This window comes from Diaphorina citri, unplaced genomic scaffold, assembly GCF_000475195.1.
Source record: "Diaphorina citri unplaced genomic scaffold, Diaci psyllid genome assembly version 1.1 scaffold98, whole genome shotgun sequence".
Lineage (NCBI taxonomy): Eukaryota > Metazoa > Arthropoda > Insecta > Hemiptera > Psyllidae > Diaphorina > Diaphorina citri.
In genome coordinates, this window is record NW_007377535.1 from 149,079 (window position 1) to 171,811 (window position 22,733).

The window sequence follows — 22,733 nt, forward strand, 5'->3', positions numbered from 1 at the left end:
TTTAAACAAAATCAATAATCTTGTTTATTTTTAAATTATTTTATACCCATTTGGAAACGAAACAAAAAAAGCAAATTTGACCCTTTTTTTTCTCATGTTAATTTATTACATTTTATACACTTATATGTACGAACCTTGTTTTGTTTTTCTTCGTTTTGTATTTTTAAATTTTAAGCTATGTATACCTCGCAAGTGTTACGTTGTTTTGAAAGAGAAAAAAGTAGGTAGGTAGTTGGTTGGCGCTAAAGCAGTCCTGCATCGAGATTCACAGATCCTCTAATGAATATTTTAACGACTTGAAATGTCTTTATCATCTTGAAAATTTTCATCTGGTTAGTTGTACACAGTGCCAATGTCATCTAAATATCTCATTGGTTTCTTGTCTTTTTTATCATCTTGTCTGGCATTTCTTACCGTACTTTCTATTTGATCATCAGAAAGTCTTGCTGTTTCTATTACATGATTACTGGCGTAGCTTGTATTTTCTTCTATTTGGTCACTGGAATATATCGCAGATTCTATTATTTGATCAATAGAATGTTTTGCAGATTCCATCACTTGATCATATCACTTTCTATTTGATCATCAGAAAGTCTTGCTGGTTCTATTACATGATTACTGGCGTAGCTTGCATTTTCTTCTATTTGGTCACTGGAATATATCGCAGATTCTATTATTTGATCAATAGAATGTTTTGCAGATTCCATCACTTGATCATATGGGTCTCTGATCATGTCTGTATCATATCTAGTATTCATCTCTCCATTCCGAGGTATCTCATCTATATACATGTCTGGATACAATGTAGGTGGTTTGGCTTTTATGTTGGTCCTGCTAGCACGTTTTTGAGCACACTCTATGCATTTGGGTTTTGGTGTTTGATTGTTGAAGTTGAACTTTTTAATTTTGTTATCAGTTAGGAAGTCTTTGTTGTGTTCTATTTCTACTTTCGGTTTGCTATTGTTGAAATCTTTTGTTATTTCTGAAATGTTTGTTTCATGCAAATTGTTCTTTTCGTTGTAGTCCAGTTTGTTTTCTACGCCATTACTACCTTCGCTTTTCCTATCTAATACTTCTTCAGAATCTTTTGTAACAACATAGTTTAGTTTAGAATGTGTTCCTTGATCTGTACTGCTTCCTTTGTTTTCTTCTATTGGTTTCTTTTCCTCCTTTCTCCAACAATTAATTTTCTTTGGTACCCAGGTTCCAAAGGAAAGACTCGTCCAACTCAAGCTCAATATCGGGTTCCACTCCAACCGAACATATCACCACCCAGACCAACCCGCTAGGCTCTATACCTGACACACCAGTACATCGGGGCACTATACGCAACTCAGTTGAGGGGCTCAATCAGGAAATAGAGAGGCTGGTTCTGAGAAATACATCCCTAATCAATGTGGAACGAGAGGAAGACAGGGTGAGAATTGGCACTGACTTTGTCAAAAATGAGTAAGGTGTTCTGAATTCTAAAAGCTAGGCTCTATACCTGACACACCAGTACATCGGGGGACTATACGCAACTCAGTCGAGGGGCTCAATCAGGAAATAGAGAGGCTGGTTCTGAGAAATACGTCCCTAATCAATGTGGAACGAGAGGAAGACAGGGTGAGAATTGGCACTGACTTTGTCAAAAATGAGTAAGGTGTTCTGAATTCTAAAATTGCCAGCCTAATTAGATGTGAAGGTACTTGTAACTTGAAAGCGCTTACGTCACAGGTTTCTTTCACTTTTTTTCCAAACAAATAAGGTTCATTCTTGACTGACTAGTTGTCATGGAAGGTAGGGCAGATTCAATTCCTGCCCGGGGCGAACTTTTCCAAACACATAGGGTTCACTGCTGTCTCTCTTCAATTTAGGCAGCACAAGAGCTCTTTTGTTACAGTATCCTGTAGGTACTTATCTGAAAATAAGGACAAGAGAAAAATAAAAATATGTGGATGTGTATGTTACAGGACATTTCAGAAGGACACAGAGCACCTCTGGCTGAGATTCTTGGACTCACCAGATCTGTCAACACTCAGACACCTGGTGATCGAAGGTACTTGTAACTTGAAAGTGCTTAGGTCACAGGTTTCTTTCACTTTTTTTCCAAACAAATAAGGTTCATTCTTGACTGACTAGTTGTCATGGAAGGTAGGGCGGATTCTATTCCTGCCCGGGGCGAACTTTTCCAAACACATAGGGTTCACTGCTGTCTCTCTTCAATTTAGGCACCACAAGAGCTCTTTTGTTACAGTATCCTGAGGGTCTTATCTGAAAAATAAGGACAAGAGAAAAATAAAAATATGTGGATGTGTGTGTTACAGGACATTTCAGAAGGACACAGAGCACCTCTGGCTGAGATTCTTGGACTCACCAGATCTGTCAACACTCAGACACCTGGTGAAAACTTTACTCCTAGCTCCTTGTCTTCAGGTAACTATACTAGGGGCTATTGGTTCAGTGAACTGTAGAACTGAAGAAAAAAAAAAACTCCAGAGGGCCTCCTAAAGGCCTCAAAAAACTCCAGAGCTCAGAGGGACACTACATTGTACAGCACTTAGAAGAAACAAAAGGTACCTCTCGAACACCACCCAGCTGGGCCCAAGGTTCAATGTTTTTTTTTTTGCAGTCATAATAATGTTGACAATTTGCATAATTTGTCTTCAGGTAACTATACTAGGGGCTATTGGTTCAGTGAACTGTAGAACTGAAGAAAAAAAACTCCAGAGGGCCCCCTAAAGGCCTCAAAAAACTCCAGAGAACAGAGGGACACTGCATTGTATTTTTCTCACCTACATTTCTCACCAAACATTTTGTATTTTTTTTTTTTTTTTTTTTAATTTAAAGCAAGGTTATGTTGACAATTTGCATAAAAATCGGACGATCCGTTCGAAAGTTATAGTGAAACAAACTTGTTGCAAAATGAAATACCTAACTAATTCTCTTCACTTTTTTTGTAGACATTTGTTTGCAGACTTTTATTTGCAGTCTGCAAATAAAAAACCCTACCAACCCAAGTGAAGAGTATTAGTTATTTTATTTCACAATTCATATTGAACTTCACAAAGTTCCATCAAGATGAAAACAAACTTAGCTACAGACAAACTAAGTGAATTTTTTTCCCTTAAGGGTGTGTTTATGAACAGGGCTGAGATGAGCTCGGACGACGTGAGATAGCTGTCCCGGCGGCAATTTTTAAAATTCATTTTATATTTATTTTTGTTTGCTTTGTAATTTGCTTGTTTTTAATAGCTAATATAAATGAAAAGTATAATATAAACGTGCAAACTAAAGATAAAAAGTAAAAAATGAATTCAGATTGTACAAGTTGCGGAAAAAAAATCAAAAATTCGAATTTCCCGCCAACTTTACACGCAAAAAGGCCGACGATGGCCTACGATGGCCCTGTTCATGACCACGGCCTAAAACTTAAATCTCACTTCGTTTGTTTAATTTCCAGGGCCGCCTAGCAGAGGGGAGGCTGAGTCTCCATTAGGCCCCCGGCCCCTGGCATTCTCCCGGCCTGCCAGTGAAGATTCATCACCAGGGGCGGCAGGTGATGGGGAGCCTGGGTCTAAATCGGGGGCCTCACCAAAGATCAACAAATTCCTAGCGCGCGAGCCGCCTGATGGATGTGAGAAAGTGAACCTCAAGTTTATTGAGGATTCGAGGTTCGTGGTTTTAGGTTTAAGATTAATATACCTGAGTACCATATTTATACTGGGCGACGTTAAACAGGGAGTAGACCAGCTTAGTCTGGCTGGGGGACGGAGTATACCAGCCTGAATTTCCCTTGCTAAAGAAATGACAAAGGTTGAGTGCGAAGGGCAAAGTACCATATTTATACTGGGCGACGTTAAACAGGGAGTAGACCAGCTTAGTCTGGCTGGGGGACTTTAAACAGGAATTTCCCTTGCTTAAGAAATGACAAAGGTTGAGTGCGAAGGGCATCCACTCATAAAATTTGTAGCCAAAACCAAATGGCAGCCCAAAGCAATCATCCTAGTTAGGGCTGATTGAGAGGCTGACGAAAAACGCCGCCCCCGTCTGTACACAGAAAAAGAAGAATAACTAAGCAAGATCCATCCACACACTGATCGCTCCATCTCCAGAAACCCAACACCTAGAAAGCTGCACTTTGGTTGGAATAATCCTAAAATGTTCTAGATATCTAAATGTAAATAAGACAGGATTTTGCCGAAATCTAAACTAAACATATCTCGAGTTTATTTTCCGTGGTGAAGTACAGGCAAACTGCTAGTATTTTACATATTTTATCTCTCTTCCCACACATGACCCTGTTGCTTAGAGTGTAAATAAAAAATAATATCATTCTCCCTCTCCCCCAGAAAACCAATGTGTGACCTGAGTCTGCTCGAGGACTATCCGCCACTCAAACCGAGCTTGACGTTCACGCTACGACCCAGCACCGGCTCCGCCTTCTATTCAATATCCACCAATAGCGCACGGGTAAACTGCTAGTATTTTACATATTTTATCTCTCCTCCCACACATGACCCTGTTGCTTAGAGTGTAAATAAAAAAATAATATCATTCTCCCTCTCCCCCAGAAAACCAATGTGTGACCTGAGTCTGCTTGAGGACTATCCGCCACTCAAACCGAGCTTGACGTTCACGCTACGACCCAGCACCGGCTCCGCCTTCTATTCAATATCCACCAATAGCGATCTAGATGCAACACTAGCGCCGAGAACCAGCCTGGTGGCGGAAACTGGAACTGACGAGGCATCGGGGTCGGGCACCAAAGTACAAAAATAAACGCGCTTCCCTTCTTCCTAATATACCTGAGTACCATATTTATACTGGGCGACGTTAAACAGGGAATAGACCAGCTTAGTCTGGCTGGGGGACGGAGTATACCAGCCTGAATTTCCCTTGCTAAAGAAATGACAAAGGTTGAGTGCGAAGGGCATCCACTCGTAATATTTGTAGCCAAAACCAAATGTCAGCACAAAGCAATCATCCTAGTTAGGGCTGATTGAGAGGCTGACGAAAAACGCCGGCCTCGTCTGTACACAGAAAAAGAAGAATAACTAAGCAAGATCCATCCACACACTGATCGCTCTATCTCCAGAAACCCAACACCTAGAAAGCTGTACTTTGGTTGGAATAATCCTAAAATGTTCTAGATATCTAAATGTAAATAAGACAGGATTTTGCCGAAATCTAAACTAAACATATCTCGAGTTTATTTTCCGTGGTGAAGCAGGGGCAAAAGTATTGGGATCACTCAGGATAAGGCTGAGATAGCCATGGAGTGGCAGGGTGCTTATCTTGGACTGTTTAGTAGGGGATAGGACGGTCTGAATGTTGGGCAGTCTAAGGTTGTTGTAGATGACGGTGCAAGCTGATTTCAGAGTCTGATTCTTGGTGATGGTTTTGAGTTGCAGAACCAAACCTCTCAGAAATTCGTAGATTCCTGGAAACAATACATGATGGATAATGTAAGATTGAGTTGTCTTGATTCTTTAGCTTCTCCTTATTTTTATCTGAAAATATTAGAATAAAATTTGTATCCTCTTATAGTTACTGTCATAATGAAATGAGACTACAAAGTCCTTTTAGCTTTTACCTCACACAGTTTGTTTTATTGAAGGCCCTTTGTTAGCAAATATTGAGAATACTTTTCTTTGGACTGACATTTCCCAGAAGCCAGAGAGCTAGCTGCTCCTCAATATAAAATATCGTCACAATTTGCTCATGTCAACTTGTACGTTTCCGAGCTCAAGACAGTACCTACAGTTCTATATACCTTGTTGATTTTTTGATCTCACCTCGACTTATAATTTTACCATCTATCTGAATCTCTTCCCTCGTGATAGTTTCTAGAGCAAGTCTCATGTCTCTGTTCTTGACGGACACCTGGTTGCTGATGAAATCCAAACTCTCCTCATATTGAGGATTTGATAATAGAACTGGGAGATGATGAAGCAGATTGAAAACCCAGAGTGGTTCATCTTGTATGGAAATCAAGTGCTGATTAATGCAGCCAGAAATCATAATCAGTTGATCACCTGAAGATAAATCAAAAGAAAAAGTTTCACCTCATATACTTGTGTAGGTTGGAGGGTTGGAGCCCTAAAGTACTCTTTTTTCGTACAATTTATGTACTTGTGTTTTTCGCAACAATTGCTCATCTGATATCTTCTGGCACACTTTTCGTCAAGGGAGAAAATTTCTTGTACTTAGAAGGAATTTGTCTATCCTAGTTTCATGACCTATCTAAATGACTTACCCAATAATCTTTTGTGTTCAATAGTGTCCACAGCTTTTCTATAGCAATCCACGCTGTGTCCACACATTGTCGACGGCGGGTCGATAGACGAGGTGAATCTCTGTTTGTCGAGGCAGTGTGGACGGTTTAGTCGACATCGATCGACGGCCGTCGACTATAGTGTGTATACAGCTTACCAGCTTTCGAGAGTGTAGTGTATACTATCGAAACAAGACTATCCTAAAGCTGTGTCCACACAAAGTTGACCCCGTCGATTGACAAGGTGAAGAAGTGAATCTATGTTGTCGTGTACAACTTACCAGCTTTCGAGAGTGTAGTGTACTATCGAAACAAGACTATCCTAAAGCTGTGTCCACACAAAGTTGACCCCGTCGATTGACAAGGTGAAGAAGTGAATCTATGTTGTCGAGGCAGTGTGGACGGTTTAGTCGACATCGATCGACGGCCGCCGACTATGTGTGTATACAGCTTATCAGCTTTCGACAGTGTAGTGTACTATCGAAACAAGACTATCCTAAAGCTGTGTCCACACAAAGTTGACCCCGTCGATTGACAAGGTGAAGAAGTGAACCTATGTTGTCGAGGCAGTGTACGGTTTCAGTCGACGTCGATCGACGGGGTCGACTATCAGACCTAGATCTCAAGCCTTTTCCCGGCACACACGTTCCGACGGCGTGTGAGTGGCGGACATAAGGACCGAAGGACATACTTACATACGAAACGTAGAACAGGGCACACGACACTAGAATGAAAATGGCTAACTTGACGTACGTATGAAATAGGTGAGAACGAACAACGTACATGATTCCATGGCTAACTTAATCGAGCTAAGAAAATCTTTCTTTAGTTGATGTATAGTTCTGTGGTATGGCTCCAACATTGCCATGAAGAGTATTATTTTCCTTTGTTGACGGTAACCCTGCTTCAGTCGGTTGTGTGTCAACATTGCCATGAAGAGTATTATTTTCCTTTGTTGACGGTAACCCTGCTTCAGTCGGGTGTGTGTATTGGGTAATGGAAGTCCAATTCGATTCTTGAACTTCACTAGACACGTTTCCTGTACACGGTAGAGTGTCAATTGTGTTTAATCCGCTTGTTGACAAATAGTTTTCTTTGGTTGTTGAGAGCAAATTGTTGAACAAACGGAGACGGGCTCTGCCTTTTATACGCGAATTATTTTGTGATGTTTTGACAAACTTTTTTGTTGTTTCCCTGTGATTAAATATCTGGATTGGTTTCTTTGTGGTGACGTACATTGGTGTCATAGATATTTTCGTGTGAATCTCAACTAATGCTGTCGTTGTAGTTGTTTTCATAGAACTCAATGAAAGTGTTATCTGCGAATTATTTTGTGATGTTTTGACAAACTTTGTTGTAGTTTCCCTGTGATTAAATATCTGGATTGGTTTCTTTGTGGCGATGTACATTGGTGTCATAGATATTTTCGTGTGAATCTCAACTAATGCTGTCGTTGTAGTTGTTTTCATAGAACTCAATGAAAGTGTTATCTTCTGTAGTGAGTTGGAATTGTGTTTGATGAATCCATGTAGGTGAGAGTTTACAGTAGCAGTACTAGAAGACAATGGTTGATTGATTAGCTCAGAATTTTTTGCTACTGCATTAATTTTGTTATTTATGGGGCGTAGTGTGAATTTTGGTGGTTCCATTTTAATGGTATAATTTTTGTCCGTCTGAACTTTGTCTAAATCATTAATTCGTGCTTTTGCGGGCAGTTGGGAAGGTTTGAATTGATAGAAAACCAAACTAGGTGTGTAGGTTGATACAGTTGGTTTATTTTCAGGCGTGATTTTGTTTATTCCATTTTTTGGAGGATAATTTTGATTTGATTGTTGTGTTTCAGTTCCTGTTAGTTTCATAAGTGTAGTTGGAGTCATCATGTCCAATGGAAGATTTGTAACAGGCTTTTCGATGATAATATTCTTTGTACTTGTTTTTGTTACAGATTTTTCTTTTTCCTTTGGTTGTTGAATAACTTCATATGGTTGGTCAAGCATAAAATAGCTCTTCTTTTGACCAAAGAAACGAGGGTAGTAAATTGGTTGCTCTTTAGCTATCTCTACAGTAGGTTTGATGGTTGTTCTGATGTTTGATTTTACACTGTGATTTATTTCGTTTGGAATTCTGTCTTTTCCGTTATTAAGGTTCATTGTGTTGTCTATGTCAGATTGTTGTTCATTTTTGTAATTTTGTTTTCTAAGTGGAGGAGTATAAACAGGTATGAATGTATCGTCGATTCTTGCTTTGGTAGTCATTGTGAAATTTGATTCTATCTTCGTGTTCGGTTCGGGTTTTGTTTTATTTGGATATTGATATCTGTCTTTGGTATTTTTAAACATGAAAGAGTTGTATGGATTGTATGTATCATTGTAACCATTACCAGGTTTCATTTCATGTCTATTTTTTACATCGAAGATGTTTTGATCCAATGTTTTCAATCTTTCTCCAATGTCCGTATCTGAATTGATGTTTGCATAGGCAGGAGTCTTGCTGATATTGTTACTTTCTTCTTCATATAGCTTCAAGAACTTTTCTTCGTTATCCAAATATTTTATAAGATCTTCCATGAACTCATTTTTGCTTTCATCCAATTCATTGTTTGTCTGATCATTGGATTGAGTGATATTACTGTTGTTTTCGTTGCGTGTCTTGTTGAAATTGTTGTCTTGGTTTAAAACATTCAGTGAAGAGAAATTAAGTAGTTTTCCTAATGTTCTATCGAAGTTCCGAATACCTACCAAATGTTTATAGATGTCATTATTTTTAGGCTTGTTTACATTGTTATTTATCAGTAGGTCCGTAGTCAAATCATTATACCAACTACATTTATCATTATCTTCACTTGGGAAATTGGAAAAAATACTATCTTGTTTTCCTTGATTTACTAGTTCAAGATTGTTGTCATTTTTCAACAAATCATCGATCACTCCTCTTTTATTTTTATCTTCTTTTTCCTCGATGCTCAATATCTTCTCGATGTAATATTGCATTTTATTTTGTCGACTTTTTATTCTTTCTGGAGAGACGTGTTTAAAGTCAGTGCCTAGTATCTCATAAGGTTGATAATATCGTGTTATTTTTGGCGCTTTGTTGTTTGTATTTCTTGTTTGAACTCTTCCACCACTCGCTTCTTCCATTGGGTGATCCACAGTTTTTGCTATTTCATCAAAAATGTCCATTTCCTGTATTTGCTTTGAACGGTCTTGTTTCTCATTGCGATTATAACCAGAACTTTTTATTGAAGTGACAATAATATGATGATCACTTGGAGAACGTGTAGTAATTTTTTCTCCTAGAATTTCATTAGCATTATCCTTATTGCGCTCGCTATCTTTATACTGCGGGGTGTGCATGAGGTCGCGCTTCGCGCTCCCGGGGCTTCGCCCCTGAGATCTTATTTCGTTCCTGAGTTTTGTCTCGAAGAAATGAAAACTGAAACTAAAAGCGAGAGAAAATATTAAATGTAGGAAAAGTTTCTCTGGCCTCAAACTGTGTTCCCTGTGTATTTCTTATGGGGAACTAAAAAACGTCAATATTCTCTATGTCTTGTCTTTTTTAAATGGAAAGTGATTTTAGGGTTTTCCTTTTGATTTGAAGTTTCAGGTTGAATCTCAATGCAAATTCAAATGTTCATAAATGAAATTAGAGATTACGAATAAAATTAGACTCGGTGGATCCTTTCAAGGAGAAGTCGAATTCACACGCAAGCTTCTTCTCTTCACAAATAAAATCAGAGGACCTGAAAATGAGTCATATAAAGTTATAAACCTCTTTTTAAAGGGTTGTGAAAATGGGAACCTTATACTTTTTTTGAAGCACCGTTTCTTTTCACGTTCATTTTCGTTTTTCCTTTTTTCTGTTCTGGGAACGTTAAATTTAATGGCTCCACATTTGCGGTTTGTTTATGTGTAAAAGGGGGCGAACCAAACGTTCATTTCATTCCTTTTTCATAAGCAAGCACTTCAGGAAAGTAAGGATTTCTCCTGTAATAATTTTCTTAAAAAGTGGGATTAGGGAATCGCGATTTTCTCTCAAATTTTCGGGCAGGAATCTTTTTCGGGAGTGTTTCCAAGGTTTGTATGAATATTTACGGTTTTTATCGTTATTTTTATATTGTATCGGCATGCTAATTTCGACTGGAGAATTCAGAGTTTTTCTCTTAGAATACATTAAATAGATTTTTTTCCGTTCGTATACTTATGTATGCGTGATTTTTCATACGTTTTTTGTTGTTGTTTCAGGGATACAGCTTTATCTTGCTTTCTTTCCATTTCTATTACCCCTACCCTTTCTCTTCAGATAGTTATTAATGGGGAACTAAAAAACGTCAATATTCTCGATGTCTTGTCTTTTTTAAATGGAAAATGATTTTAGGGTTTTCCTTTTGATTTGAAGTTTCAGGTTGAATCTCAATGCAAATTCAAATGTTCATAAATAAAATTAGAGATTACGAATAAAATTAGACTCGGTGGATCTTTTCAAGGAGAAGTTGAATTCACATGCAAGCTTCTCTTCACAAATAAAATCAGGGGACCTGAAAATGAGTCATATAAAGTTATAAACCTCTTTTTAAAGGGTTGTGAAAATGGGAACCTTATACTTTTTTTGAAGCACCGTTTTCAGGAACACCCTATTGTGAACTACAGGCATAGTACACGCATGTTGTAAGTGCTTTGAAGAAAAGTTTTTACTATTAATGGAGGGTCGTAAACCATTACATTATTCGTCATCAGGGGATAATTTTTCCCTCCTTGTAAGTTCCCCTTTTGAACCTTCTTTCCCTTTTCCCTCTCCTTTGGTCCCTTTCCCCTGTTTCGGCTTCCCTTAGTTTTCTATTTTCATGTCCTTTGCAGACTGGATCCCCTCCCTTACCGTCTTGAACGCACTGCTTTTGAATTTCCCCATTTCTCTTACCCTACTTTCCTACTCTTTGAAAACTTTATTGAATATTTTTGGTTAGGGAGAGAAGAAGACAGGGCTCCAGAATAGTATGGTCTGACCTCTTTTCTCCTTAATTTCCTCTTCTCTCTCTCCTTCTCTTTCTCTCTCTTACACCCTCTCTATATTTCTCTCTTTTTCTTTCTCTTTCTACCTCCCTCTTTTTCTCTCTATTTCTTGCTTTGTCTTTCTCTCACTTTTTACATGGATCTTCGATTGTTTGGACATTTTTAAAATCATAATTCACTATACGGAAGCTGCACATAAATATAATTCGTACCCATCAATATGTTAAATTTCTGCTGACATACTCCAATGCCTACTTACTACCGAAATAGTGCGCTTTATCTTTCATTCTTGCATGACCCCCAGCTTGGCATGACTTCATTAGTATTTGGAAGAAAAAAATCAAGCATCAGAGCGAAAATGTACAATAGCAATCCTAATGAAGGCAAGAAGTCACGAAATTAAGAGATCTTTGCACCAAGCAGGGCCGGATGTGAAATCTAAAAAGGTGTATAAAGACTGAGTTATAAAAAAATAACTACTCTTTTCAGTGGAATACTGAGTCAATGAGTCAGGTCCTCTAAAATGTAACTCACTGTTCAACTCCCTATAGGTCCTTAACTCCCCTCCCTAACGTTACCCTGTATGAATGTATATTTAATGTAATATCCTCCTGTAATTAGGATTCAGCTATAATTCAATTGTTATCGAGAGGAGTTACAATTTTGTACAATTTCATTACAATTTAGTACAATTTTATTACAATTTGTACAATTGTAACTCCTGCCAGAAGACAAATACAAATTAGGGAGCATCAATATTCCATATTGTTCTCAAGATGTCTTTCCGTTTTTATTTCATTGGATTTTTTGTTAGTGATTTTTTTCCTTCCGTTTTTTGTGTCACACAATGCCATTTTGTGTCCCATTGTTCTAATTTGGTATTGTAAATTTCTCTGATTTCAGGTACGTATCAAGAATTGATGGACTGAGATTTACTTGTTTAATAAAACTTCTTTTCAAATTTAAACTGAAGAAATAGGTGGTGGTAAGTACTGTCATCCTCTTATCGTGTTACATTTTCAAGTTGTTTCGAAGACCGCTGCAGTAAGCAGACTTTCTAGCTCAGTCTAATAATTCTATTTGCACTAGAAACACGATTCTATTCTGTTTCAAAAATCCTGTAGTAGGTGGTGGTAAGTACTGTCATCCTCTTATCGTGTTACATTTTCAAGTTGTTTCGAAGACCCACAGTTGAAACCGCTGCAGTAAGCAGACTTTCTAGCTCAGTCTAATAATTCTATTTGCACTAGAAACACGATTCTATTCTGTTTCAAAAATCCTGTATATTATGTAGATCAAAAATATCCTTAGGCCCTGTTTCTAGAAGGTAACGTTCGGCCGTTATTCCAAACCAAATTCCCTAACTATACGGGGAAAAAGCTCAAAAGGAACTAGCGCTTCTCACGACTTTACCTTTAGCCACAGGTCGCTAAACTTTTGCAGACAGCTTCCATAATTAATGATGATCAATGGTGTCCGCGGGCCGGATCTCGAGAAATGTACACTTCGGTCGTTATTTAACGCCAAATCTTTGAAAAGGCTCAAAAAGAGTTCGCAATGCTCAGGTCTTTAGATTTCAGCTGGTACGGTTCGGCCGTTATTCCGGATAACGTATTAGGTGCAGCGCAGTTGTTTGAAAGGAAAGCCGTGATTCCCTAGCTTTTATGGAGCACACACCACTAGTTCTCGTTCTCGTACATATTTAGTAAGAATACACGCTGTATTTCACACAGGTAGACACTGTTCACACTGTAGGATTAGTACCTATACTTTAGGATGGCTAGGTACTCTCTAGCATGTAGTAATATGTAGTATTGTAGAATCTACTTACTACGTACTCAAGTACACATACGTAACTTACGTTGTAACATCTAATCATCTAATATACTCATCGGTGTGAATGTCCCATAAAATGTGAATAAATGGAGAAAAATGGAAAGTTGAAATTTACTATTTCTTGCATCCATATTTCACTCTCAACTTTTTTGGCGAAAGGAGTAAAGACTAGAAAAATAATGGAAAGTGAAAAACATCATTTATCAGAATAGTTTGTTCTAATGTTTGTTCAGAAAGTTTAGAATACGTCTTATTGCTGGGACAACGATCGTTTGAACTCGTTGATTTCCCTCTCTAATCCTCTACCAGATTGCAGTATACCTGACCGTCAAATTGTTTTGACATGGCGGGGCGGAGCGCTACAGGGCTCCTTAATATTACTGATCATTAGTTTGTTCAATCCGGATTTTCCGCTGTGTACAAAGTTGTGTGACGATATAATGGTCGGATCAATCCGGGAGTTAAACTTACATAGTCTAAACTGACACTGTAGAACCGGTCATAAGCCGTCTAAGTTACGTTAGCCTCCTATTTCTTGATGAATCAGTCGTTTTTCCACAAAACTCGCACTTTGCATTTGCCCGAATCTGAAAAAAGAGAGAGAAAAAGCTCCAGAGTACCTAATTAAATTAGTGACGGGGAAAAATTAAGGCAAACATGGTCGGCCCCCTTGAATTTTAAACTTATGTAATTTGTTTATCAACCGTATGTAAGAGATTACGGTGGTCCTATTTATGGTTTATCTTCAAAATAAAGTAAACCTAATCTGGATTGGTTTCGTATTACTTTAAGGGGTTTAAGATACAACATATTGCATCCGTGCCCATCTGGAAATGCTTTTTTCCTTCAGAATTGTGAAATTTTCCGCAATTTTGGGATTTGTTTGGAGAAAATCCTTCATAACTACGCGTCCATCACAGAGGCTATATACCAGCAGAACAGATTTAATTTTTCCTCGTTGGATCTGTAAAATATTTAAATAGGTTTTCTTGTTTACCTTAGAATGTCCTAGAATTCTATTTTAGGTCTTTTCTCTATCATTATATCACTTGCAGCAACAACACCACTCTTATTGCCTGTACAGGAGTGTATCCTAGGAAGTTTAGCCCAGCGTACAGAGGACAGAGAAATTGAGTTACTGATACCGTCGCTTGGTCATAACGGCGCGGCGTCGCGTCGTGTGATTGACGATAAATCTGACGCTCCTTTGCCTAAAAAAGAGAAAATTGTAAGGAAAGAGCTTTTGAACGTAGAATCAATTCGAAGTAAAAGCTGGCAGAATTAATTTCTCATTATTGTGTTCGTTTCAGAATTCAGATTGATTGAAGGCGCGATTAGTTATACAATTGATTGAAGGGCACACTTATAAGTTAAGTTTGGTCGAAAAAAAGCTTTCGTTAATGGATTATTTTTCCTACCATTAGTTTATGTTGAGATTTAGCATTAAGCGACATTTAACTAATGGACATCCTCATTAATATTGTACTGCCATTAATCAAGGCGGGCAGAAAAAGTGGGTTAATTTTATGCGAAGATCGATTGATATGTATCTTTTCCAGGGGGGAAACCCGCTATGATGATGATAGTATCTCTCCAGCTAAACTAGGTATTATATTTCTATTTGTCGTCATATTTTCCATTCTCAAAAACATACAAAAACTCCAATACTCACAGAATCACACATCATGTATGTAGTACTGTACCTCGGCCGTGGTTATGAACAGGGCCATCGTAGGACATCGTCGGACTTTTTGCGTGTAAAGTTGGCGGGAAATTCGAGGTGACAAAATCATAATGAATGTTCAATGTTCTCGTGTCAGATAATAAATTCCAATCACGTAGCCGTTACATTTTCACTAAGGCTCTCCACACTCGGGGCGTAATCGTCAAGTGAAATTGTAATAATAGAAAACTATCCATGGTTCGATTTGTCAGTCTTTGGAAATCTTAATAATAGAAAACTTACCCATGATTCGATTAATAAGTATTACCTGCCTACATACTGACCATAAAAGCTCAAAACTCCATTTCGTGTTAATATAGGTCAGGCGTAGCGTCGCGTCGCTTTGTACTCTTGATTGTTCGCGATCCTCCAGTGCTTGATTATTATCTTCAATTCTTAGAGTGTGTCCACACACAGTCAACCGGCCGTCAATCGATGTCGACTGAACTCCCCACACTGTCTCGATAACATATGTAGATTCACCTCGTCGTTTGTTGTCTTTCGACAGCCGGTCGACTATGTGTGGACTCAGCTTTATATCGTCCAAGTTATTTATTTTCATCAAAATTAGGGCAGCTGCATGACACACGTTTTTCGCCGACCTTTTTATTTGATCCTAAAATAGCAGCAGCTTAATGCTTATTAAAAGTCGGGAAACTGATAAAGCTCTGATGCAACATCAGCACAAACTTGAAACATGTCATTTTTTAAAATCCAAATACATGAGTCGCTTGACTTTGAAAACAGAGTTGCCATTGATGCAAGCAATCACACTGACAAAAGCGACCATCGTGAAGCTAAAAATAGAAAAACATTTAATGAGCTATACATAAATAACTGTACATATACTTACAGTAAAAAAAAGCTCGAAAATTTTTGGTCCTAAGAAATGGAGCTATATACTTTATCGTTATAAATAATATTGATAAAAGCGACTGTAATAGTATGTATGTTTGTAGTACTTACATTGTATATGTATGTATATGGACGGATTCCCATTTTTGCCATTCTAATTCTAGTTAGTAATATATGTACATATGTATTCCGTGATGTACATTATACGAGTGTGTATTGTATTATAATTAAATTTTGTTTTTTTGTTTGATTGTAATAGTACGAAGTAATTTGAAGTGTAATGTTTTGGTGTCGAGAGATAATTACAAAGTGCTGACGATCTGACAGAATGAAAAATGTGCCTTCTGCTTCCTATGTGTTTCTGCTAGTGTTTTGCTGGCATGTGTGTCATCGAGATTTTCGCTCGGTGACAAAATCATAATGAATGTTCAATGTTCTCGTGTCAGATAATAAATTCCAATCACGTAGCCGTTACATTTTCACTAAGGCTCTCCACACTCGGGGCGTAATCGTCAAGTGAAATTGTAATAATAGAAAACTATCCATGGTTCGATTTGTCAGTCTTTGGAAATCTTAAAAATAGAAAACTTGCCCATGATTCGATCAGTATTACCTGCCTACATACTGACCATAAAAGCTCAAAACTCCATTTCGTGTTAATATAGGTCAGGCGTAGCGTCGCGTCGCTTTGTATACTCTTGATTGTTCGCGATCCTCCAGTGCTTGATTATTCTCTTCAATTCTTAGAGTGTGTCCACACACAGTCAACCGGCCGTCAATCGATGTCGACTGAACTGCCCACACTGTCTCGATAACATATGTAGATTCACCTCGTCGTTTGTTGTCTTTCGACAGCCGGTCGACTATGTGTGGACTCAGCTTTATCGTACTAGCCAGTAGTAATGGTAAGTAAAAGAAGAGGCTACCCAATGTGGGTAGATAGATACTGAAAACAATGTACCAAAGGATACAAGATTCATCGTACTTTCCCACCGTTGTTATTGTGGGATTTATTAAACCCTGTACTCTCATCACGTAGGTGTAATTCCAGCTTTACTTCAGGGGGTACTTCTCATAGCATTAATGTAATTGCGTTTCCCTCCAGATACCCAAGTTTTAGCCCCAATACGGGTGTGGAGGCGAAATAAAAGCTATCTTGAGATTCATGTGAGAAGTGTAATAAAATTAAACATAACTGAAAGCCAAAATAACCTTGAGGGAGGGGAGTTGGAGGGCAATAAAAGAAAATCAAAATTTAGATTACAGAAAATCGTGGTAGGTTTTTTTTTTTTTTTTTTTTTTTTGGTTTTTAAGTTAGAGGGCAGCTGTATGAGTCAACACGTTTTTCGCCGACCTTATTATTTGATCCTGAAATAGCAGCAGCTTAATGCTTATTAAAAGTCGGGAAACTGATAAAGCTCTGATGCAACGTCAGCACAAACATGAAACATGTCATTTTTCAAAATCCAAATACATGAGTCGCTTAACTTTGAAAACAGAGTTGCCATTGATGCAAGCAAACACACTGACAAAAGCGACCATCGTGAAGCTAAAAATAGAAAAAACATTTAATGAGCTATACATAAATAACTGTACATATATTTACAGTAAAAAAAAGCTCGAAAATTTTTGGTCCTAAGAAATGGAGCTATATACTTTATCGTTATAAATAATATTGATAAAAGCGACTATAGGGAGTGGGCTGGACAGTGTAAAAATAGAACCAACGAGGGCGAAAAATGTCAAAAAATGTTGCCATTCGAGATTGTGCCCGATTTTTACTACCATAAATCAGTGTAAAATAAAAGTTATATACGACTATTATTCTGGGCCATTGTCACAAAGCAGGATTTCCCAGCAAAAAAGCACTCTTTTGCTATATAGCTTGCGTGACTAACCTGCTCTTTTGACCCATATAACCTACTCTCCATCTGACCTAACCTTCTTCCATTAATTCTCTCCCCTTGCCTATCCCAGCAGTGGCGTAGCGTCCATATAAGGCGTGTATGGCGGCCATACACTCGAAATTTCAGTCAAATACCCTTAAATATTGACTTTAAATAATTAATGTATTTTTATTAGATGAATAAAAATTATTATCACTTAAAATTGTTAAAAATCCCTTAAAATCCCTAAATTCATTTTTATCCCAGTCAGACCTGAAAAATCCCCTAATTCTCTGGAAAACTCACGGAAATTTTCTGGAAAAGTCATGGAATTTCATTCCGGGAAAAGCGTATAAACCCTGGTTTCCAACTTCCAACATCAGTTACTGAAATAACTTGTTTCAGTAAATTACCTAAGTACAAATATACCTACTGTTCCCGAAATTTAGGGGGAGTAACCACTGTTCATACCTACGTATATGGATAAAGAACTCTCAAGATTTTCAGCACTTTCTCCAACAGATTATATTGCCACTTATAAAAATTTGTATTATGATGGCATTATTTTAATTCATGATAGCATTACTTGGAGGGTTCCATAAATTCCATTTCGCTTCCCATTTTCATTTGCGCGGTATATCAGTGAATATCAGTATTCAGTATAATATTCATGGAAATTACCATTTTAATATTTATGTGAATTGGCAATGTGCCCGTCAGCATTAGCTCCAAAATGTTCAAAATTTCAAATTCTCTTCGAGTACCTCTACCCTCATTCTCCATGATAAAATTAAGGAGCGCGGTAGCGCTCCGCCCCGCCAAGTCAAGAAAGTTTGACCGCGCTACTAGAGATATTATACGCGACAGGGAAACCTCCATGATAAAATAATAATTATTAGAAACTTGGAATATTTTTCTTCTCAATTTCAAGATGTTGATCATGGGAGAGAATTTTAAATTCAGAAATATAAAACGTTATGTACTTATTTAAGAAGTGTGAAACAAATTTACGATTTGTCAATAAAAATGAATGGTATAGTGTATAGTACATATTTAGATAATGACGCTTTTTACTTTCCTTATCCTATAGGAAGGAAAGTAATGTAATCGGGTCAAATTTTCGGTGGTCTGTTTTTAGTGCCAAAACACGTTTTGAGGTCCCTAGAGCCTAAATACAAAGTTTCAGCCATTGGTCCGTGTGTGTGTCTGTCTGTCTGTGTTTTACTGTGCAACTAATCACTTACCTAGATATGTTTTACTAGTGTAGGGTGTTGGTTTAGATGTAAGGTTAGTAAGGGCTTCTTGTATTTAAACCTGGGTATTTCCATTTTTTATTCAACCCACTTATTGAACATCAGTAGGTTAAATCAAAAGGTTGGATGTCAAATGAGGTAAATGTCTGTTATTGAGTTGAAAGTATGTACCTAGCAATAAATATGTGGGTACATACTGACGGCTGAAAGCTAATACAAAATACAATGATGTAATCCATCAAACGAGATTACAAAATGTTTCAATAGAGGCAGACTGGAGTTCGAACGTCATATAAACACCTTTTATAACCTATAAATAATATGTACCTAAGCATTCATTTCATTATGTGTCTCAAAGTCGATATTTTTCTCTACTTTTATTTATGGAGTTTTTCTTTTGCTTGTTTTTCCAGGTAAGAAGATGATGCTCGAAAAATGTATGGATGTGATGCGGTTAAATGGTAAAAAAGAGAATATTTTAGAATTTAGATCAAAGAGTAATCAAAACGGTCAAACTCTCTTGACTTGGCGGAGCGCTGCCGCGCTCCTTAATCAAGTCAAAATGAGGTTCGAAATCCCAGGGCGTAGACCAAACCCTAAAAGAAAGGGCAAAATTTTATCGACTCTATCAGAATCAAACTCGACCCCCTGGGCCAGCCTAGTTAGCTTAGTTGCGTTTGCCTTGTAAGTGTAGGCCGCGGGTTCGATTCCCGCCCAGGGCGGATTTTATCCTGATGGTATAATGTTCGTTCTCGGAACGGCTGGCTTTCTCCTATCCTGTCTTCCTTCTCTCTTCGGTTTGGGGACGATAGGACCATAGCAGTCACAGTTCCGTCTGTCAAACCTCTTGAAAAAAAAAAAAAAAAAAAAAAAAAACCCCCCCCCCCCCCCCAAAAAAAAAAAAACAAAAACAAAAAAAAAAAGAATCAAAGAAAGAGATCAAACTCATCCTTTCTCTTTCACAATTTCTACTCGATCTTCCCTACCTCTCTTCCTCCATTAATGTGAACCTTGCTATCCCTCCCCTCTCATCTATCTCTAGATATTCTTTATTTCCCCTGTCTTCCTTTCCTTTCTCTCCCTTCCTGTCTTCCCCTTAGTCTTTGTTTCTTCCTAACTCTGCACTCTCTGCCTTCCTCTCCCTAATTCCTTACTCTGTCTGCTAGTATTTCTCTCTTCCTACCCTCTTTCCTCCATATATTCCCTTATCTTCTTCTCTTCTCTATCTAACCGATTTTCGTCTCGCCCCCCAGAGCCTTTACCTTGTTGTATTAATTGATAGCCAATGCCGTAGTATCGTGTCGCCTCTGCTCTATTGTTTGATAATTTACTCTGGGGACACTAGCACTCACTGGCTGCTCTTCATTTTCCAATAATTAGACTCTCCACTCCACTCTATAATACTCTGGAGATAATTACTTAGTATTAGCTCAACATTATGCTTTGTGCTTTCCTAATACACTGATCCTATGTGATACGGTATTGTGCGTATGGAATAGTGTCAATAGGGGATATTGTGGCTTTAAGTCTATAGAAACGAAGCTTGTATCAGTAAAGGTAATGGGGTATCGAGGATTCGAGTTTAGGGAAAGGTAAAGGATTTGAGCCTTTTGAAGCAGAAGTAGAAGTGATAGTTCAAAAGGCTAAAGAGAACATTATTTTAGCATTTGTGAGAGTTTTTAGACCCAAGAAAAATCATTTTTACCTAGAAGTGGTAAAAATGACCTTAAATCTGAAGTCATATTATTGTTTTCGCGATTGGATGAGGTCTGCCTGATGAGGATGAGACTGGGTCACTCCAAGATAACCCACTCTCACCTCTTCAGAAGAGAAGAGCGTCCTATGTGTAGCCAGTGCCAAGAACCCACGACAATCGAGCACATTCTGATCTCTTGTGGAAATATGCGTTTCAGACCCCCCAGCTTCTCTGCAGCCAGCATCTCAGACATTCTGAAAGACGACGAAGGAACCCTAAAAGAAGTCCTCCAGTTTCTTAAGAGAAACCATTTCCTGAAAAACTTGTAATAGTTTTTTTCCCCACACATGACCTTGCTCCTTAGCGTGTAAATAAATAAAATAAATATTATTGTTTACGAAAAATTTGAACTGATGTCTCCACTTAGGTACATCATATTTAATAGTATTGCATACAAAATTCCAGATATCCAGAGACCAATTGAAAAAAAAAAGTTCCAAGGAAATCTTCCATACTTTATTCTTTGTTCCGAGCAGTGCTGCTCTCTAGTGACACTCGCAAGGAACTAGCTTGAAACATCGCTACTTTGTAGAGAACAAAATAAGAGAAAGTGTGACGGGAGTTGTTTGATGGCTACTTTTTGAAGTAATGGATATTGTGCGATACTGAATTCCAAATCTCCCCAGTTGTAACTTTTGGTTTCTCGTAAGTATACGAGTACTTTCAGGACCTTCTGTGGTTTTCTCTTTACAATTTGTAACCCACATTTGTGGGGGTTGGATCTAGTTTTTGCATTAGTGTAAGTTCCAATATGTAGTACTTCTAAAACTGCTTTGTCAGCTCTACATTACTACCATCCCACCCCAAAAAAGATTAGAAATCAATTTTGTACCCCGCCTTTTATTCACTTCATAATTTGTGTCCTCCTACGAGAGAAAAAATCAAACTTGAATTTTAAATTGATTTTCCACTATGGATGATTGTAGTCCCTCATTAAACATGCAGTCCATCAACCAATTCTGATGCAAATGAGCATTTACGGCTATACGGTACATAATCCTCATTATACCCATTTGTTTGATGGCTACTTTTTTGAAGTAATGGATATTGTGCGATACTGAATTCCAAATCTCCCCAGTTGTAACTTTTGGTTTCTCGTAAGTATACGAGTACTTTCAGGACCTTCTGTGGTTTTCTCTTTACAATTTGTAACCCACATTTGTGGGGGTTGGATCTAGTTTTTGCATTAGTTTAATCCTCATTATACCTATTTGTTTGATGGCTACTTTTTGAAGTAATGGATATTGTGCGATACTGAATTCCAAATCTCCCCAGTTGTAACTTTTGGTTTCTCGTAAGTACGAGTACTTTCAGGACCTTCTGTGGTTTTCTCTTTACAATTTGTAACCCACATTTGTGGGGGTTGGATCTAGTTTTTGCATTAGTTTAAGTTCCAATATGTAGTACTTCTAAAACTGCTTTGTCAGCTCTACATTACTATGCGTTTTATTCGTTCCACATTCCCCATTTCTTTGAGTAGGCGTCGAATTAAATGAAGTTTATCGTAACAACAGATCATTTGTATAATATAGCAGCTATATTGTAGTCAGTGGTACAGAGTATTTGAGATGCTAGAAAAACTTTCATCGAAGCCTAAATTCCAGGCCCAAGGTGCAAATAGTTTAGTCAACTTCATTACACCGGGAAAGTTTTGACTTCATTACACCGGAATTCCTTTTCAAACCAGATGTCGAAAACTTTTGTCTCAATTTTGAAAATTTCACGGCAAAACTTGCTGGCGCTTCTCGCTTACCTCGGCTTCTGCAAAATCTTGAAGGAAATTTAAAGCATTTCGTCCGGTTTTCCAGATAAACCCAGCTTGAAAACGACGCCTTAATATTTCCATTCTTTGGCTTTGTTTTTACTCACAATCGTATGTTTTTTAACAGACCAAGCGCATGGTTTTGCTCTCAAAATTCTCAAATTGATGATGATTGACGCGGCTCAGGAATTTTCCTGACATCCTGTTCTATGACCCCATCCAATCAGACGTGGTGGACACGGAACTTGGTTCACATCCTATGATCATAATATACGTCGGTCATCGCTCTCCTATCCTGCTCGAGAGATTTCACAGGATGTCAATCATTTGATACATAAATATGATACTATATATGATATGGGATCACTCATAACAGGGAAGAGTCGAGAGCTTTGTAAAG

General features: G+C 37.9%; 3 protein-coding genes across 3 annotated transcripts; 1 reads left to right on the plus strand and 2 right to left on the minus strand.

Moving 5' to 3' along the window:
- The first annotated feature begins 789 nt into the window (after positions 1-789).
- On the plus strand, positions 790-4,774 carry LOC103524421. Its single transcript, XM_026833520.1, has 8 exons — positions 790-824; positions 1,204-1,417; positions 1,474-1,605; positions 1,953-2,038; positions 2,211-2,221; positions 2,266-2,415; positions 3,443-3,653; positions 4,554-4,774. Exons 1-8 carry the CDS (start codon positions 790-792, stop codon positions 4,759-4,761), a joined length of 1,047 nt encoding a protein of 348 aa, XP_026689321.1. The 3' UTR covers positions 4,762-4,774.
- A 400-nt stretch (positions 4,775-5,174) lies between these two features.
- On the minus strand, positions 5,175-6,305 carry LOC103524422. Its single transcript, XM_008489437.1, has 3 exons — positions 6,239-6,305; positions 5,778-6,017; positions 5,175-5,422 (listed from the first exon to the last, which is right to left on the minus strand). Exons 1-3 carry the CDS (start codon positions 6,303-6,305, stop codon positions 5,175-5,177), a joined length of 555 nt encoding a protein of 184 aa, XP_008487659.1.
- Positions 6,306-7,065: 760 nt separating this feature from the next.
- On the minus strand, positions 7,066-9,609 carry LOC113473967 (homeobox protein 3-like). The gene is made up of 2 exons (XM_026833521.1): positions 7,747-9,609; positions 7,066-7,575 (listed from the first exon to the last, which is right to left on the minus strand). The coding sequence occupies exons 1-2, from the start codon at positions 9,607-9,609 to the stop codon at positions 7,066-7,068; spliced, it is 2,373 nt and encodes a 790-aa protein (XP_026689322.1).
- Between the last annotated feature and the right edge of the window lie 13,124 nt (positions 9,610-22,733).